Source organism: Pleurodeles waltl, chromosome 4_2 (genome assembly GCF_031143425.1).
Source record: "Pleurodeles waltl isolate 20211129_DDA chromosome 4_2, aPleWal1.hap1.20221129, whole genome shotgun sequence".
Classification (NCBI taxonomy): domain Eukaryota; kingdom Metazoa; phylum Chordata; class Amphibia; order Caudata; family Salamandridae; genus Pleurodeles; species Pleurodeles waltl.
The window spans coordinates 728,878,209-728,899,110 of NC_090443.1; the positions used below are offsets into that span (position 1 = coordinate 728,878,209).

Sequence of the window (20,902 nt, forward strand, 5' to 3'; positions counted from 1 at the left end):
GATGAGTTTACTATTTGCAAGTCACCACCGAAATAATACATAATTTCCAGGGTTTGACGAGCTGCCAGGTAAAAATTATTTAATTGTTGTTCACATGGCTGCTGGCTAACTTTTAGATAATGTCTGCTATTTTGTCAGCAGCTGGGTAAGGAGTGAAATTTATTTGCTGGCCAAACAGTACACAATGCCAATTAGTAAGCCACTGACCGAATAAACAAGAAAGCTTCTTTGCTATTTGCTTAGTGGCTGGCCAAATAGTACATAATCTCTTCTATTTGTCCAGTGGCTGGGTATACAGTGAAGTTTCCACAGCCACAAAATTAGCAAAGACAATTCACTATTTAATTGGCAGCCGAATAGATTCAAGTCCACTATAATGTCCTTCAACATAAATTTACGGAAAATACTTATTCCTTGGCATTGATATTGAAAAAATAAGGAATGAGTCATTCTTTACAATATCAAAGAAGACAACATTTGGAACTGAGGAAGATTAAACGTCACTGAAAATATAAACATACAGGTGTTGTCATAATTATATGGGCATGCTGAATCTCAAATAAGTCGTCCATGTGAGTGTCTCCTGTGAGTTCCTTGCAATTAAGCCCAATGTGTCCAAATTTTTCTTTCCAGTCATCAAACCGCTGACTACACAGGGCTTTTATAGGTGCCACTGAAATGTAAAAAAATAATCATAAAACTGGTATAAAGCACTGTCATACAACATTTCATTTTTTTGCATTTTAACTGTCAAGTGATCTGTATTTTTGGGGCTGACAAGTCACTTTGTCTCTTTGGGCCAGGAAGTATTGCCATGCTGTCTAAACTGATAAGTAGGTTTTCCTGTTATACTTTGGGATTTTGAGTTAAAATATAGTTTTTCAAGTGTGGAACTGGCCTTTCAGGCAGTCTACCACTGTCAAATGGACCAGCTTGAAAGGACCAGTAAATGGTCCTTTTTTTTTGGTGCCCAGGCTGTGACAAGACAGAACCCCCACCCCCCCTCCCTACACTGGCTGTTTCAATTTGGCCTGTCTGGTAGTGCCAGACTGTGCAAATCACCAGTCCAACACAGAATCCTTTATGAGTAAAAAGGTATACTTTTAATGAAAGGAAAGCAGAATCATGTTTCTACATCAACGGGACAGGAAGAAAGGCTATTTAGCATGAGCAAGTAGCTGACCTTTGTAAGAAATGTGTTTATTATTTGGAGGGATGTGAGTCCATCACAACATATAATGCAACAAGCTAGGGAGGGTAATACACAGTTTCAATAACAAAGCTGAGCTCAATCAACCTGGTAGCTTTGGCATAAAGCAAATAGGCTTAACTTAGGAAAACGTGAAAAGTAATTAGCAGCAACGAAACAGTTATAATGTCAAAATATATCACAATAAAAATCCCACAACCAATCTATACAAATACAGAAAAATGTAATAAGCAAAATGACACCAACATCAACAAAAAATACAATAGAGAAAACCATATATATGAATTATTAAAGACTTAAGTCAAAAAGTCCTAAATAAAAGTAAAGCGTCAATAAGTAGCCGCTATTCGCAGTTGACCCAGACATTTGTGAGATTTCAGACCAACCACAGTGGAGCGCAGGTGAGATACACCAAGCAGGTCGTCTCAGTCAAAGATTTTAATGTCAAACTTAGGCCCTCACTATGACCCTGGAAGTTCGAAGACCGCCAGAGCTGCGGTGGCGGTCTCACCGCCGGAAGACCTCCACATTATGAGTGTGGCGGTTTGGTCTGTGCCAAACCGCCACATCCCCGCTTGTACTGCCAGGGAGATAAGACAGCCGGGCCGGAGATCAGCATCTCTGACACGGCGGTCCACTGAAGACTGCCGGCGGTATGAATTGGCTTTCCACAGCAGTAGCACTGTCACAAAAACCCTGGCAGAAAAGCTACTGGTGACAGGAAATTTTTTTCCTGTCACCGGCAGATGACTCCCCCAACTCCCCCTACAATCCCAATACCCCCACACCCACCCCCTTCCATACCAGCATCCTCCACCCCCTTCCAGAACTGCATCCCTCCCCCTACCATACCAGCACCCCACCACCCTTCCAGAACAGCAACCCCCACCCCCTTCCATACCATCACCCCCTCTTCGCACACACACAAGCACCCCACATACACTCATTCACCAACACTTACATACATGCATTCACTCACACGCATACGTACACGCATTCACTCACATGCATACATACAAGCATTCATTCACACACATCCATAAATGCATTCACTCACATGCATACATACATGCATTCACACAAACATTCCAACATGCACTAACTTCAACGACCATACACACGTTCAAACACCCATACACACATGCATACTTAACACCCCACACTCTCCCAGTCCCGTCCCTTGTCCGGCAAGGAGGTTGTCTGCCAAGGAATGGGAACAGGTGCTTTCACTGCCAACAGCGCCCCACCATCAGGACACCACCAGGCTGTATTACAGGTCGTAACACGGCTGGCGGAGTCCTTTTGGCAGGGCAGGGCTGGTGGTAGAACCACCTCTGACCGCCAGCACGACCACCAGAGGATTTCCACCCAAAATGTGGCGGAAATCCTTCAGTACTCGTAGTATGGTGGTCGGAAGACCGCCAGCACTGGCAGTCTTCTGGTGCCCGTGGCTTTGGCGGTCTTGTGAAAAAATCACCGAAGTCATAATGAGGGCCTTAGTCTCTAAAATGGAAGTCAGAGTCCTCTAGTAGGAAAGGTTGCACATTGTATGTGATGAAGTTCTTTCAAAGCCACACAGCTGTTGGGCGAGGTTGCACTGAAGCTGTTAATTGTGACGAGAAAAGCTCAGAGTGAGAGAAATTAAAATTTCACAGCCTTCAAAGTCCTCAAGTCAGGCAGATACTTTTCACCCTTTTGGCTGGTCAAGATTTCTATCTTCTGACTTGGGGGCTGATTTAGTTCCTACTGGAATTGGATAATGCATCTGTTGACTAGGCAGTTCACCTGCTCTGTTTAGATGCTGACAGGCCCATAGAGGTAAGTCTGTTGGCAAACTGACATCACCGCCATAAATGTCCACCTGGGTCGATGGTGCCATAGACAAAAGGGACTAGCGATGGGTGTCTGTACGTGTTGTAGATGCATGTGTGTCTGGTGTATGTTTGGATGTGTGCGGTTTTGCAGATGTGCTGTATTCAGGTGATTGTGAGTGTGTGTGTTTGGTGGGTATTCTTTTGCATGTAGGTGTGTGTGTGCGTGAGACTGGGTGTGTTTGGATGAATGTGATGTTGAGGTGGATGTTGAGGTTGTTATGCTTGTGGGTGTGCTGGTGGTTGTGGGTGTGGTGGTGGTTGTGGTGTGTATGGATGCGGTGGTGGGTGTTGTGATTGTGGGTGTGGTGGCTGTGGGTGTAGTAGTGTTACATGTATCTGTGGTGGTGGGTGTTCTGGTTGTGGTAGTTGTGGTAGTTATTATGGTACCTGTGGGTATAGTGTCAGTAGTGTGTGTCTGTTGGATGGGTGTACGTTTGTGTTTCTTGGCGTGTTTGTGTTTATTTGTGGGTGTGCTTCTTTTGTGTGTTGAAGCGGGTGCATGCAAGGAAGTGAGTGCGCTTGGGATTGGAGTGGGAGTTTCAGTTGAGGAAGGGGTCAGGAGTAGGGACACAAGGTTGAGCCAGTTGAGTCGGTTGGGGCGCTGCAGTCAGTGCAGAGGCTATCTTTGCAAGTGATCTCTGCATGCCAGATATCGAACTCTGAATGGCATCCAGAAATGCAACCATGCAACCCTCTGTTACGTTTTGACAACTAAGCTCTGGATGCCACTCACAATGGTTGTCTGGCTTACAGAAATGCTGGGTAAGAAGTCAATAGCCTCTTCACTGATTGCAACCAGGAGGACAATGGTGGGGGGAGGTGCCTGCGGCAAAGGAGACCCCAGACCATTTGGGGGGGGGGGGGTTTGACCAAGTGGGGAGAGAGAGCAAGAGGGAGGGTGGCGATGGGAAGCTGGGTGGTGGACAACGATACAGATGGAACAGGTCCTGTTGGATATTCCACCACTAGGTACATGTCTTCTGTGGAGGCCTCTGAAGAAGATGTAGAGCTGCTGGCCTCTCTGCCAGTCCCCTCACCCTCCATGCCACTGTATCCATCAGTGTCCGATGTTTCTTCACCTTCGTGGCCAATGTCTCCTTCGCCTGCTGTGGAGGTGCTGAAAAGACACATACAACATTTTATCATATCTGTGCAAATCAACATGGTCACAAGGTTCCAAAATATTTCCTAACTTAAATTTTTTACCTGCTTAAAGATTATAGAACTTAGCTATACTTTACCCTTACCCACACATGCAGGGAACATATTATAGACCCATTCACTCACAGTTTGGGAAATTACCATCATTGGTCTCATTTCATTTAGCTCATTTCACTTTTTTTTGCATACACAATCAAATGTACAATTTATTTTGACTTTACTATATCTACCATATGGTATATACATTATTAAAATCCAAACCGATCATAACGTGTCCCCATCAAAGCCCTTTCTGTGCTAGTTGTTCCTCAGGTAGGGGTGTTGTCTCTTATATAGGTGGTCATTATAACAGGCAGGCGGTAATTACCGCTAAATTATGACCATGGCAGTGATACTTCCCATAGACAGCAAACTTACCACACCAGCCGCTAGGGCATTAACATCACTGTCTACGGCGGTAGCCATCAACAGCCAGGCGGAAGCCAAGGTACTACCCACCATATTATGATATAGCGAACCAACACGATTTCCGGAGCGGTACCAGTGCCATCTAGAGCCTGGCGGAAACACTGCACAGACAGCGAAAGACTCACCAACAGGGACAAAGAGGATTCTGCCGCCACCATGGAACCAGAACTTCAAGTCTTCCAGATGCTCTACTGTGCCATGGCCGTCTTGGAACAACAACACCAACCAAGACGATGACGTGAGTATAGTCGCCTAGCACACAAGGGAGGGAGGGAGGAAAAGGAGAGTGACACACATACACACAGCACACATCATTCACACACACCATACACAGAACCAGCTGCAGAGAAAAACGAATGTCACAGGACCCACGTTAAATCAGAACAAGGATAACAATTAGAGTGAAATAACACTGTAATTTTCTGCCAACAGCCACCATAATATTAAATCAAACAAATGCAATTGCAGGCGTTAATGTCCAGTTTGGGCCAATGTCCAGTCCAAAGTACAAAAGGGCCACATGGCCACAGGGCACAGTCCAAGGGCCACCTTGATTCCGGACAACTTCCGGACTCCACTGTTCAGGGGCATCATGTTGGAAATGGGCAGGCACCTCAGGGAGACAGGATGGTAGAGGGGGCATCTCAGCTGAAGCGTGTAACATGCCCACTGGTTCTGGAGGGGGCGCCTTGCCAATTGACTCTGGTGGGGAGTGCAAGGCCACAGTCCTTGAAGTGGGTATCATGCCCACTGGTTCTGGAGAGGACTCCTTGCCCAGTTGTCTCTGGTGGGGAGTGCAAGGCCACAGTCTCTGAAGTGGGTAACATGCCCACTGGTTCTGGAGGGGGCTCCTTGCCCAATTGTCTCTGATGGGGAGTACAAGGACACAGTCTCTGAAGTGGGTAACATGCCCACTGGTTCTGGAGGGGGCTCCTTGCCCAATTGTCTCTGGTGGGGAGTGCAAGGCCACAGTCTCTGAAGTGGGTAACATGCCCACTGGTTCTGGAGGGGGCTCCAGGCCCAACAGTCCCTGGAGAGTGGCTTACATGCCCTCTGCTGGAGGAGAGGGCTCCTTGCCCTCTGCTGGTGGAGGTGTCTCCGTGGCTGTCTCTGCTAGAGATGAGGGCTCCCTGCCCTCTGCTGGTGGGGTTGTCTCCTTAGCTGCCTCTGCTGGAGGTGAGGGCTCCTTGCTTTCTGCTGGTGGAGGTGTCTCCTTGGCTGCCTCTGCTAGAGGTGAGGGCTTCTTGCCCTCTGCTTGTGGAGGTGTCTCCTTGGCTGCCTCTGCTGGAGGTGAGGGCTCCTTGCCCTCTGCTGGTGGAGAAGGCCCCTTGCCTTTCTTTGGTTGTGGAGTGTGAACCTTGCCTTTCCTTGGTGGTGGAGTGGGAACCTTGGCTTTCTTTGGTGGTGGAGGGGTATCCTTGGTTCTCTTTTGTGGTGGCGGGGGATCCTTTGCACTTGTTGGTGGTGGAGAGAGATCAATATGTCCTCTCTTGTGACGGGCCCCCTTGGCCTTTGACATGTGACTTGTGTCCTTGCCTCCAGGACTATGAGGTGCCTTCACTGTCCTGGTCCTCTGTCCCTTGGTTTTCGCAATCCTAGTCCTCCCTTTCTGACAAAGAGGTGTGGCAGACTGTTTGGCTGAGGTGCTGGGCTTGGTCGTTGGGACCCTGCTCTTATGGGCAGGATGGGGGTGTTGGAGGGGGGGGAAGAGGTCAAGTTGGGCAAGGAAAAGCTTCTTAAGGATGTTGTTGTGGGATGTGGGAGGAGGGATGGGAGTGGAGGTAGAGGAAGTGGTTGTTGGGGGTGTGCATCTGCTGGACTTGGGTGAAGGTGTATGGACAGTGAGTGTGTGTGTGTGTGAGGTGGATGGCTGTTGGGTGTTTGAGTGCAAGAGTTTGTGTCTCTTAGGAGGGGGGCAGACAGGGTGGGAGAGGACAAACAGGACGTGTGGATGTATATTGTGGAGGTGTCTGCAAGTTAGGTGTCTGTGCTGCATGATGTGGTGATGGTGGCGGTGGCTGTTGATGCAGTGTATGCAGGTGTGAGTGAGGATTTGACTGTGAGGGAGGAGGAGGAGGACTGGGAGACAGTGGAGGCAGTGGATGTTGTACTGTGCAACTGTCTGTTGTCCGTATGAGTGCTTGTGGCCTGAAGTGTGCTGCCTGTGTTTGTCTGTGCCACTCTTGTGTGATTTCTTTTTTGGCATGCTTGTCTGTATGTTTGCATGGGATGGGTTGGGGTTGAGGAGACTTGGACTGGGAAGTGGTAGTTGGAGGGGGATGGTAGGAACAGGGACACTGGCTGCCATCAGAGAGAAAGCCAGAGCCTAAAATGGTCTCTGTTGGGCTGCCAACCCACCGTGGATGCCCTTCAGGTAGGCATTGCATTGCTGCATCTGGGATGCCAGCCCCTGGATGGCATTCACTATGGTTGACTGCCCAACAGAGATGGATTTCAGGAGGTCAATAGCCTCCTCACTGAGGACAGCAGGGCTCACTGGGGCAGGGCCTGAGGTGCCTGGGGTGAAGGAGATGCCCACCCTCCTGGGTAAGCGGGCATGGGCAACTCGGTGGGGGGCTACTAGCAAGGTGGTGCTGGTACAGGGGTGGTGGCTGTACCTGTAGCTGGGGTGGTTCCAGAGGTGTCCACCACCACCAGGGAGCTTCTATCGGAGGAAGAATCAGGGTCAGTGTTGTCACCTCCTGTCTCCTCTGTGATGCTCCCCTCGCTCTCCGCCCCCATGGTCCCCTCAGCGGACTCTGCCTCCTGGGTCCTGTGGAATGCAGCTCCCTCAGCCACCGGTGCCCCCGCTCCTCCGCCAGACAATGCTAATACACACATGGGCAGGATGACAGAAGAAAATAGGGTCGGGAGAGAAAGGGAGCACTGGGTCAATTACGGCACCAACTCCACAGATGGCATACACATTACCATCACACGCAGGGATCAAGATTGAGCACTATGCACTGCACTGGCATTCCATTGGCTAGGTACAACAGCAAGATGGGAGCCAACCACCACCATCTGCACCCCTCCTGGGAGTCACTAAGCCCTGTCTGACATTGAATGCCACTTATCTAGTTAACAAGATTTTGCCATACACCCATTTACCTTGAGCTGGACCACGCAGCAATGTCTGAACTGGCATTAAGGGGCACCCACTAACTGAAAACCACCACCAGGATCCCATGCTAGGCAACAAAGATGGTTGTTACACACACTGTACTCATCCCCTTGTGGCTGTTGTGCTGCCCTCAAGCGCCTATCCAGCTCTGGGTAGGCCTCCGCCATTATGCAGGCCATCCGGCGGGTCAGGTTCCGACGGGCACCCCTCCCTCATTGGGAGGCCAGCCCCAGCTGGGCCTCCGCGGTCTTCCGGGCCCAGCGTCTCAGGTCCTCTCACCTTTTCCTGCAGTGGGTGCTCCGTCTGCTACAGCCCCCCAGGGTCTGCCCGTCCTTGGTGATGGCACGCCACAATCCCTTCTTCTGATGGGCGCTGACCTGCTGAGGTAATATAGACAGGAGGACACCATTAACCATACAATCCAGCCAGTCATACATATGGCCCACAAATACCATTTCCCCTCAATTGGCACACATCACCTGAAGCCCTGCATGTACACTACCAAAAGACATACCCCCCACCCAAATGACACACTGCCACTGCACACATCTCCACGCAATCTTGTTGCACGCATCGCCCCCATGGTGTACTCAACTGTTGGTCTAGAGGCCCGTACAGCTGTCTGTACAGGGGTGGGACCCCATCCACCAGGTGCTCCAACTCCTCTGAAGTGAAGACAGGGCCCCTCTCCCCTGTCACTCAGGCCATGGTAGGTTCCAGACACAGGTCACAGCAGCACGCTCAGTGGAGGTGTTGTCCTGTGAAAAGTGAAGAGTCAAGTGAGGTTATAGACAGAAAATGGCGGTCACGTCTGCGGCGGTGTACACCGTCACCGCCGCCGGTGATCCTCATTGGACACTGTACTCCATAGAGCCCCATGTAAGCCAACGAGGAATAGCACTGCAGTGCAAGACCATCTTCCGCCATGACGCCCAACGCCGGTGGAGTTACATGACTTCCACCTGTCATACAGGACAGGCGGTTGCCATTTGATGGTTGTGGTCAACAATCTGAAATTGGAAACTGCGTCATTGCTGTCAATTGTACATACATTGCCATTTACATTGTCCAATTGCAAACATGCTCAGTTACACTGATGTGGTGGTTCCATTGTTCAGTTTGTGACACCCTTCTCACTCTTATGTCCCTTAGATACCTACTACTGCGGAGGAATAGGAGGAGGAGGCAAGCCTTCATGTACAGACCCCAGGGGGTACGTGGCTACACTGGAGGACAGGCACATAATACTCACCTATAGACTGGACAGGACCACAATCACAGAGCTGTTTACTCAATTGAAGCCTGATCTTATATCAGCTATCCGTCATCCCACTGGGATCCCCCCTTTTGTGAAAGTTCTATCTGTGCTCAATTTCCTGGCAACTGGTTCTTTCCAACTAACAGTGGGCTTGGCAGCATGAATGTCACAGCCAATGTTCTCAATAGGGCTGGCAAGGGTTTTGTCTGCCTTGCTCAAAAACATGTGCAGCTACATCACTTTCCCCCAAGTGGAAGATTTGGCCATTGTGAAGCCTGGATTCTATGCAATCAGACATATTCCGAATATTATTAGGGCCATTGTCGGAACACATATGGCATTTGTACCCCCCCGGCACAATGAACAGGTGCCTGGCTGACCAGTACATCTCCCACGTCACTGCCAAGTATCCTGGATCCTTGCATGACACCTTTAATTTAAGGAATAGCAGCATCCCAAATGTGGCACAACTACAGAGGTACAGGGTATGGCTAATAGGTGCGCCTGAGTCCCCACACAATGCATGTCAGTGTATGCCTTCAGGAGTCATCCCCCATACCATTGTGCAAGGCTAATGTTTGTACCTCAATTCTTGCAGGTGACTCTGGCTACTCAAACCTGTCCTGGCTCTTGACCCCTGTGAGGAATGCCATGACAGGGGCTGAGAATCGGTATAATGATGCTCATGGGCGAACCAGGTGGATAATTGAGCAAACTTTCGGCCTTCTGAAGGCCAGGTTCAGATGCCTCCATCTGACAGGTGGTTTCCTGTGCTACTCCCCTGAGAAGGTCTGCCAGATAGTTGTTGTATGCAGCATGTTGCACAACCTGGCCCTCAGACAACATGTGCCCTATCTGCAGGAGGAGGAGGGTGAAAATGCTCCTGTGGCAGCAGTGGGCCCTGAGGACAGTGAGGATGAGGAGGCAGAGGATGAGGATGTGGACAACAGGACATCAGTAATTGTGAGAAGGTAGCCTCTTTCTAGCCTTGTTACCCCCACTTTTGGCCTGTTTGTGAGTGTATGTCAGGGTGGTTGTCACTGTTTTCACTGTCTCACTGGGATCCTGATAGCCAGGCCTCAGTGCTCATAGTGAAAACACTTTGTTTTCAGTATGTTTGTTATGTGTCACTGGGATCCTGCTGGTCAGGACCCCAGTGCTCATAGGTTTGTGGCCTATATGTATGTGTCACTGGGACCCTGTCACACAGGGCCCCAGTGCTCATAGGTGTGCATGTATATGTTCCCTGTGTGGTGCCTAACTGTCTCACTGAGGCTCTGCTAACCAGAACCTCAGTGGTTATGCTCTCTCATTACTTCCAAATTGTCACTGACAGGCTAGTGACCATTTTTACCAATTTACATTGGCTTACTGGAACACCCTTATAATTCCCTAGTATATGGTACTGAGGTACCCAGGGTATTGGGGTTCCAGGAGATCCCTATGGGCTGCAGCATTTCTTTTGCCACCCATAGGGAGCTCTGACAATTCTTACACAGGCCTGCCACTGCAGCCTGAGTGAAATAACGTCCACGTTATTTCACAGCCATTTTACACTGCACTTAAGTAACTTATAAGTCACCTATATGTCTAACCTTTACCTGGTAAAGGTTAGGTGCAAAGTTACTTAGTGTGAGGGCACCCTGGCACTAGCCAAGGTGCCCCCACATTGTTCAGAGCCAATTCCCTGAACTTTGTGAGTGCGGGGACACCATTACACGCGTGCACTACATATAGGTCACTACCTATATGTAGCTTCACAATGGTAACTCCGAATATGGCCATGTAACATGTCTATGATCATGGAATTGCCCCCTCTATGCCATCCTGGCATTGTTGGTACAATTCCATGATCCCAGTGGTCTGTAGCACAGACCCTGGTACTGCCAAACTGCCCTTCCTGGGGTTTCACTGCAGCTGCTGCTGCTGCCAACCCCTCAGACAGGCATCTGCCCTCCTGGGGTCCAGCCAGGCCTGGCCCAGGATGACAGAACAAAGGACTTCCTCTGAGAGAGGGTGTGACACCCTCTCCCTTTGGAAAATTGTGTGAAGGCAGGGGAGGAGTAGCCTCCCCCAGCCTCTGGAAATGCTTTCTTGGGCACAGATGTGCCCAATTCTGCATAAGCCAGTCTACACCGGTTCAGGGACCCCTTAGCCCTGCTCTGGCGCGAAACTGGACAAAGGAAAGGGGAGTGACCACTCCCCTGACCTGCACCTCCCCTGGGAGGTGTCCAGAGCTCCTCCAGTGTGCTCCAGACCTCTGCCATCTTGGAAACAGAGGTGCTGCTGGCACACTGGACTGCTCTGAGTGGCCAGTGCCACCAGGTGACATCAGAGACTCCTGCTGATAGGCTCCTTCAGTACCTCTCTCCTAGGTAGCCAAACCCTCTTTTCTGGCTATTTAGGGTCTCTGTCTCTGGGGAAACTTGAGATAACGAATGCAAGAGCTCATCCGAGTTCCTCTGCATCTCTCTCTTCACCTTCTGATAAGGAATCGACTGCTGACCGCGCTGGAAGCCTGCAAACCTGCAACATAGTAGCAAAGACGACTACTGCAACTCTGTGACGCTGATCCTGCCACCTTCTCGACTGTTTTCCTGCTTGTGCATGCTGTGGGGGTAGCCTGCCTCCTCTCTGCACCAGAAGCTCCGAAGAAATCTCCCGTGGGTCGACGGAATCTTCCCCCTGCAACCGCAGGCACCAAAAAGCTGCATTACTGGTCCCTTGGGTCTCCTCTCAGCACGACGAGCGAGGTCCCTCGAATCCAGCGACTCTGTCCAAGTGACCCCCACAGTCCAGTGACTCTTCAGTCCAAGTTTGGTGGAGGTAAGTCCTTGCCTCACCTCGCTGGGCTGCATTGCTGGGAACCGCGACTTTGCAGCTACTCCGGCCCCTGTGCACTTCCGGCGGAAATCCTTTGTGCATAGCCAAGCCTGGGTCCACGGCACTCTAACCTGCATTGCACGACTTTCTAAGTTGGTCTCCGGCGACGTGGGACTCCTTTGTGCAACTTCGGCGAGCACCGTTTCACACATCCTCGCAGTGCCTGTTTCTGGCACTTCTCCGGGTGCTACCTGCTTCAGTGAGGGCTCTTTGTCTTGCTCGACGTCCCCTCTCTCTTCAGGTCCAATTTGCGACCTCCTGGTCCCTCCTGGGCCCCAGCAGCGTCCAAAAACGGCAAACGCACAATTTGCAGCTAGCAAGGCTTGTTGGCGTTCTTTCAGCGGGAAAACACTTCTGCACGACTCTCCACGGCGAGAGGGATCCGTCCACCAAAGGGGAAGTCTCTAGCCCTTTTCGTTGCTGCAGAAACCTCAGCTTCTTCTGTCCAGTCGAAGCTTCTATGCACCCGCAGCTGGCATTTCCTGGGCATCTGCCCATCTCCGACTTGCTTGTGACTTTTGGACTTGGTCCCCTTGTTCCACAGGTACCCTAGATTGGAAATCCACAGTTGTTGCATTGCTGGTTTGTGTCTTTCCTGCATTATTCCTCTAACACGACTACTTTGTCCTTAGGGGAACTTTAGTGCACTTTGCACTCACTTTTCAGGGTCTTGGGGAGGGTTATTTTTCTAACTCTCACTATTTTCTAATAGTCCCAGCGACCCTCTACAAGGTCACATAGGGTTGGGGTCCATTCGTGGTTCGCATTCCACTTTTGGAGTATATGGTTTGTGTTGCCCCTATCCCTATGTTTCCCCATTGCATCCTATTGTAACTATACATTGGTTGCACTGTTTTCTAAGACTATACTGCATATTTTTGCTATTGTGTATATATATCTTGTGTATATGTCCTATCCTCTCACTGAGGGTACACTCTAAGATACTTTGGCATATTGTCATAAAAATAAAGTACCTTTATTTTTAGTATAACTGTGTATTGTGTTGTCTTATGATATTGTGCATATGACACTAAGTGGTACTGTAGTAGCTTCACACGTCTCCTAGTTCAGCCTAAGCTGCTCTGCTAAGCTACCATTATCTATCAGCCTAAGCTGCTAGACACCCTATACACTCATAAGGGATAACTGGGCCTGGTGCAAGGTGCAAGTACCCCTTGGTACTCACTACAAGCCAGTCCAGCCTCCTACAGTAATACAGCATTACTTCCAATGAGACACAGGTAAGACAGTGGAACTGACCATTCCTCTGATTATTTATCATTTTAGTGTGGCTGTAGCATGATGGCAATCACTTCCTTTGCATCTCAACTGACTGTCACCTATCATTTTGGAGATGTTGGTGTTATTACAACTGTGTACTGATGTGAGAAAGTAGCCTCTTTCTAGCCTTGTTACCCCCACTTTTGGCCTGTTTGTGAGTGTATGTCCGGGTGTTTTCACTGTCTCACTGGGATCCTGCTAGCCAGGGCCCAGTGCTCATAGTGAAAACCCTATGTTTTCAGTATGTTTGTTATGTGTCACTGGGACCCTGCTAGCCAGGACCCCAGTGCTCATAAGTTTGTGACCTATATGTATGTGTTCCCTGTGTGCTGCCTAACTGTCTCGCTGAGGCTCTGCTAACCAGAACCTCAGTGGTTATGCTCTCTCTGTACAAATTGTCACTAACAGGCTAGTGACCAATTTCACCAATTCATATTGGCATACTGGAACACCCTTATAAATCCCTAGTATATGGTACTGAGGTACCCAGGGTATTGGGGTTCCAGGAGATCCCTATGGGCTGCAGCATTTCTTTTGCCACCCATAGGGAGCTCTGACAATTCTTACACAGGCCTGCCATTGCAGCCTGAGTGAAATAACGTCCACGTTATTTCACAGCCATTTACCACTGCACTTAAGTAACTTATAAGTCACCTATATGTCCAACCTTTATCTGGTAAAGGTTGGGTGCTAAGTTACTTAGTGTGTGGGCACCCTGGCACTAGCCAAGGTGCTCCCACATTGTTCAGGGCAAATTCCCCGGACTTTGTGAGTGCGGGGACACCATTACACGCGTGCACTATACATATGTCACGACATATGTATAGCTTCACAATGGTAACTCCGAACATGGCCATGTAACATGTCTAAGGTCATGGAATTGTCACCCCAATGCCATTCTGGCATTGGGGAGACAATTCCATGATCCCCCGAATCTCTAGCTCAGACCCGGGTACTGCCAAACTGCCTTTCCCGGGGTTTCACTGCAGCTGCTGCTGCTGCCAACCCCTCAGACAGGTTTCTGCCCTCCTGGGGTCCAGCCAGGCTTGGCCCAGGAAGGCAGAACAAAGGACTTCCTCAGAGAGAGGGTGTTACACCCTCTCCCTTTGCAAAAAGGTGTTAGGGCTTGGGAGGAGTAGCCTCCCCCAGCCTCTGGAAATGCTTTGATGGGCACAGATGGTGCCCATCTCTGCATAAGCCAGTCTGCACCGGTTCAGGGATCCCTCAGCCCTGCTCTGTCGCGAAACTGGACAAAGGAAACTGACCACTCCCCTGACCTGCACCTCCCCTGGGAGGTGCCCAGAGCTCCTCCAGTGGGCTCCAGACCTCTGCCATCTTGGAAACAGAGGTGCTGCTGGCACACTGGACTGCTCTGAGTGGCCAGTGCCAGCAGGTGACGTCAGAGACTCCTTCTGATAGGCTCCTTCAGGTGTTGCTAGCCTATCCTCTCTCCTAAGTAGCCAAACCTCCTTTTCTGGCTATTTAGGGTCTCTGCTTTGGGGAATTCCTTAGATAACGAATGCAAGAGCTCATCAGAGTTCCTCTGCATCTCTCTCTTCACCTTCTGCCAAGGAATCAACTGCTGACCGCGCTGGAAGCCTGCAAAACTGCAACAAAGTACCAAAGACGACTACTGCGACCTTCTAACGCTGATCCTGCCGCCTTCTCAACTGTTTTCCTGGTGGTGCATGCCTCCTCTCTGCACTAGAAGCTCTGAAGAAATCTCCCGTGGGTCTACGGAATCTTCCCCCTGCAACCGCAGGCACCAAAGAACTGCATCACCGGTCCTCTGGGTCTCCTCTCAGCACGACGAGCGAGGTCCCGTAAACTCAGCAACTCTGTCCAAGTGACTCCCACAGTCCAGTGACTCTTCAGTCCAAGTTTGGTGGAGGTAAGTCCTTGCCTCCCCACACTAGACTGCATTGCTGGGAACCGCGTGTTTTGCAGCTACTCCGGCTCCTGTGCACTCTTCCAGGATTTCCTTTGTGCACAGCCAAGCCTGGGTCCCCGGCACTCTAACCTGCAGTGCACGACCTCCTGAGTTGTCCTCCGGCGTCGTGGGACCCTCTTTTGTGACTTCGGGTGAGCTCCAGTTCACTCCACTTCGTAGTGCCTGTTCCGGCACTTCTGCGGGTGCTGCTTGCTTCTGAGAGGGCTCCTTGTCTTGCTGGGCACCCCCTCTGTCCCCTCACGCAATTGGCAACATCCTGGTCCCTCCTGGGCCACAGCAGCATCCAAAAACCCTAACCGCGACCTTTGCAGCTAGCAAGGCTTGTTTGCGGTCTTTCTGCACGGAAACACCTCTGCACGACTCTTCACGACTTGATCGTGACTCTTGGACTTGGTCCCCTTGTTCCACAGGTACTCTCGTCAGGAAATCCATCGTTGATGCATTGCTGGTGTTGGTCTTCCTTGCAGAATTCCCCTATCACAACTTCTGTGCTCTTTGGGGAACTTAGGTGCACTTTGCACCCATTTTTCAGGCTCTTGGGGTGGGCTATTTTTCTAACCCTCACTGTTTCCTTACAGTCCCAGCGACCCTCTACAAGGTCACATAGGTTTGGGGTCCATTCGTGGTTCTCATTCCACTTCTAGAGTATATGGTTTGTGTTGCCCCTACCCCTATGTGCCCCCATTGCATTCTATTGTGACCATACATTGTTTGTACTGTTTTCTATTGCTATTACTGCATATTTTGGTATTGTTTACATATATCTTGTGTATATTTGCTATCCTCATACTGAGGGTACTCACTGAGATACTTTGGCATATTGTCATAAAAATAAAGTACCTTTATTTTTAGTATATCTGTGTATTGTGTTTTCTTATGATATTGTGCATATGACACTAGTGGTACTGTAGGAGCTTCACTCGTCTCCTAGTTCAGCCTAAGCTGCTCTGCTAAGCTACCTTTTCTATCAGCCTAAGCTGCTAGACACCCCTCTACACTAATAAGGGATACCTGGGCCTGGTGCAAGGTGTAAGTACCCCTTTGTACCCACTACAAGCCAGTCCAGCCTCCTACATCTGATGTGATGACTACAGACAGCTACAGGCCATTATTTGTATGCAATCACAAAGTTCTGGACAATTGCACAAGATGTAACTATTGATATTATTGCACATTTGCGTCACATAAAGCACCATCACTCAAGTTGTGTTCAAGGGTGTTTATTGAAGTGAAAAATATAGGAGGAATAGTGCAATGGAATGGGGGGATGGTAGAGGAAAGTCTGTTTGTAGCAAAAGTCCAGTGTCCAAGGGGCCATAGGAAGGGGAGCAATGGCAGTTCTAAGTGGACAAGGTGACAGAATGAAACACAAGGGGGACATTCGGGGGGGTCTAATTTCCTGCCGATGGTCTTGGTCTTGGCAAGTGTCTCTGGCATTTGTCTTGATCTCAGGGACCGTTTGTGGGGTGGCTCATCTTCTGCAGGGGAAGGGGTTCTGGAGACCTGTGGGTCCTGTGGCAGGGCCTCCTCTCACTAGCTGCAGTAGATGTGGAGGGCTGTTCACTTGAATGGCTAGTGGAAGGGGCCCTCTGGTGTGCTGTGTACTCCCTCATGATGTTGGCCATATCAGCCAGCACCCCTGCTATGGAGACCATGGTGGTGTTGAGGGCCTGAAAATCTTTCCTGATCTCCTGATGGTGTATCTCCTGCAGCCGCTGGTTCTCCTGCATGATGTTTAACATCTGACTCATCTTGTACTGTGATTGTTGGTAAGCCCCAGGACATTGGTGAGTGCCTCCTGGTCAGTCGGTTCCCTGGGCCTGTCCTCCCCCTGGCGCACAGCCGTCCTCCAACCATCCCTGGCCCCCTGTGCCTGTGTCCCCTGAATGGTGTGCCCACTGCCACTGACCCCAGGACCCTGATTGTCTTGGCTGTGAGGTGTGGACTGGGGTCCCTGTACAGGTGGGCACACTGCTGATTGATATGTCCTTGGGACAGAGGTCTGGGGACATTGGGTGTCTGCTGTGGTGTTGGATACTGAGGGGGGAGACTCTGTAGTGAGTGGGTGTGGGCTGGGGTTGCCGACTGACCAGTGGTCCCTGATGGGCCAGGTAGTTCATCCAGATCCAGAAGTCCAGAGTTACTATCATCACTGGGGGCATCTTCTGTCGGGGGATTGGGTAGCCGTGGCACCTTCTCGCCGCTGAGATCGGCTGGGGCACCTGTGGGGATGTAAGTGGTGTATTATGCTACATGTCTGTGACATTTTCTCAAATCCCTAGTTTCCCCTATATCGTTGATGTTGTCCTGCCACCTTTGTTTGTGTATGGTGATGTATTGTGGGATTGTTAGTTCTCCATGCTGTCCATGCATTGGTGGTGGGTGTACATGCAGGCCGGTGAGGGATGTTCATGCAGTAAGTACGGCACGCAGGACTTGGCATTGAGGTTAGTCATTTATGGTGGTGCACTGTGCGGGATGGAGTTGAGTGATGTGTTTCAGGGTGAGGGGTGGTGGTGGCATGCAGGTATGTGGGGGGATAGGTAGTAAATGTTGGCTCACCAGCGTCCAGTCCTCCGGCTACTCCAATGAGTCCCTCCAGATGCAGTATTGCCAAGACTTGCTCCTCCCATACTGTCAGCTGTGAGGGAGGCGGTGGGGGTCCACCGCCAGTTCTCTGGATGGCGAGCCGGTGCCTTGCTGCCATGGAACGTACCTTTCCCCATAGGTCATTCCACCTCTTCCTGTCATCCCTTGTTCTTGGATGCTGTCCCGGGGCATTCAACCTGTCCACGATTCTCCGCCATAGCTACATCTTCCTTGCAATGGAGATTTGCTGTACCTGTGCTCCAAACAGCTGTGGCTCAACCCTGACTATTTCCTCCACATTGACCCACAACTCCTCATCTGTGAAATGGGGGAGCCTTTGTGGGGACATGGGTGTTGTGTGGTATGTGTGTTATGCAGTGGGTGTTGTATATTATGGTGGGGTGCATGACATATGTTTGTGTTTTTGTGGTGTGTGTAGTTGTTGCTGTGATTTTCATGGCTATCTCTTGGCTATTTTTTGTGTTTGTAAAGGGTTGTGTGTAATGTGGGTGGGTGTTTTATAGTGCTGTGGGTGGGTGGCTGTGGCTTGTGTATCAGTGTCAGGTGTGTGGTTTTAGTTTTGGCCAATGTTGTGTTGTTTTGTCTTTGGGTGGCCATTTTGATTGCGCCGGTGTGTACCGCCAATGTTTACTGCCGTTGAATGTGGAGGGAGTTGTTTTGTTGGCATGATGGTATGGGTGTTCATACCAACACTTTACCACTTACCTTTGGTCTAGCGGATATGTGTTTGTGGCAGTATTCTGTCGGTTCAGTGTGTGTGTCATAATATGGCGAACGGATGTTCGCCTCCACTACGGTATTTTGGCAGCCATCACTCCGGCATTAAGCGGGATTTACCGCCAATATCGTAATGAGGGCCACAGTCTCTATACCAAACAGTAATGAGAAGGAGTTGCAATCAAGTAGTGTAACTCTAATTCCTGAGACTAGCCCATATGTGCTCATCGTTGTTTCTATCGGAGTCCCTGTTTGGCACATTTAGTTTCAATATGGTTGGTTTTTGGTCACCTTTGGCATATTTTGATTATGGGGGGATGCTGAGAATCATGTGCGTTATTAACGACTATCGCTTTAATGCTTAAATATAAACTATAAAATTAACTTGGTCATCTCTAGGTCAACCTTATGTCCTGGGCTATTGGGATTAGTAAGGAAGGCATTCGATGTGTGTGTTTATGTGTCTGGAAATGGTAGGAATAGGGGGTCATTTGGATTTATTGTTAAAATCTATATATATATGTGGGCTTCATCTGCCCTGGGTATTGCTCATTTGAAGAGAGGTAGCTAGTGCATATGTTTTTTGGGGGATTTCCATGGACACTCTATTCAGGGTGTTAGAAGTTTGACGCAACTGCTTATCAGGTACCAGTCCTCACCCCTATTCACTTTTGCCTGCATTATCTGGTTCATATTCTGATTCCAACTCTGGAGGGGCATCCTAGCTCTCTAAAACTTCTAGCCACACTTCAGCCATTGGTTGTCTTCATAATGCCGCATGCGTCTTCCCACGCAGAATATGTCTTTCTGCTCTCGCCCACGTGGAGACATATTGGACCCATCTCTCCATTGGGATCCTTGACTTGGACTTCCAGGTCATTACAATCTTGCGTTTACCTAATACAAGGGCTAGGTCTATAAACGTTATGCCTATCCTACGTTTTGTGGGTCTTGGGAAATTCCCTAATAGGCACCCATCCATAGACAGCGGAATCACCCTCCCAATTTTGTCCTCAATTCGCTGCAGCACTGCTTCCCAGAAGGTTTGGATAAGGAGGCACTCCCATACCATGTGCTTAAAATCAGCATCTAGTGTGAGACACTTCGGGCAATGTAATGCATTCCCTCCATATATCACCTGCAGTCTATTCGGTGTAAGGTATGTCAGATGAATGTAATTAAACTGTATATACTTTTACCTAGTACTGCAGGATATTGTCTGAGGGTACGCGAGTATCTTGTCCCAGTCCTTGTGTGGTACTGGATGGCCTAACATCATCTCCCACCAAATCTTGAGTGTGTCCAAGGGAAAGTACACCATGTCAGACAGTGCTTTATATAACCATGTCACTTGTCATTTAGCAGACCCCAACGTTAGTAAAGCGCTCAATACTGGGTGTTGCAGGGGTTCTTCCCTCCCTTTTCCCCATAAGTCTCTTGTGTTGGTGCCTCATATAGCAGGAATTGGCCCGTGGGTAGGCAGAATTTTTCAGTTAGGTCTGCCATTGGGCCTAGAGTTTCCATTTCAAAGTAATTGCCTGTCGTCCTTACCACAGCAGCAGTCCAAGTTCCTACTTGAGCTTCAGTAAAGCAGCTAGCTGGATTCCCATGTGGCAAACCCACCAAAGGCAGCTGCTGTGCATACAGTGGGCTTTTCAGGACCTTCTCATGCCCCTGTGCCGCCCATACAACACCACCTGTAATAGTACCCCTTCTCGGTTTATTGGTATTCTACGGCACAATAGTTTGGCTAGGAGAGTGTGACAGTACGGTATCACCCCTAAACAATTGAAAACCGGGTCACTGGTGTTATCCAGTCACTTTGCCACCCAAAGTGGCTCAAACCACAGCTAGAACACCAGACTCTGCATGGCTGTGCCATCCCTACGCATGTGCAAGTGCTATGCTCACTGCACCTCTTGGCCTCAGGGAGCTATCAGGGGGTCATTGCTGTGGCAGGTGGGGTATCCCAAAGTGCAGTGTCAAGGTTCCTCAGGGCCTTCCTAGATGCCTTAGTCACGCACATGTCCCACTTCATATACTTACCAAGGAATGAGGCAGAAATGAACAGCACCAAGCTGGACTTTTACTGCATTGCCCACTTTCCCCATGTCATAGGGTGTGTAGATGGGACACACATTCAAATATGCCCCCCTGCTAATCTAGAACACCTTTTCCGCAACAGAAAGTGTACCCACTCACTCAATATTCAGGTTGTTTGTGACGCCCATTATGTCATCACGGACATTGTAGCTAAGTTTCCAGGCAGTACCCATGACTCATACATTTTTAGGCATAGTGGGATACAGCAACGCCTGGAACGTGGGGAATTCGGAGACGGTTACCTCCTAGGTAGAGCCACAGA

General features: G+C 49.7%; 1 protein-coding gene across 1 annotated transcript in view; it reads right to left on the reverse strand.

Moving 5' to 3' along the window:
• Nucleotides 1-20,902, reverse strand: part of HFM1 (helicase for meiosis 1) — a 2,166,952-nt gene that overhangs the window by 2,076,656 nt on the left and 69,394 nt on the right. Inside the window, exon 3 of the mRNA XM_069233212.1 lies at nt 522-673. Coding sequence (XP_069089313.1) covers nt 522-673 — 152 coding nt within the window. The remainder of the gene's footprint in view (nt 1-521; nt 674-20,902) is intronic.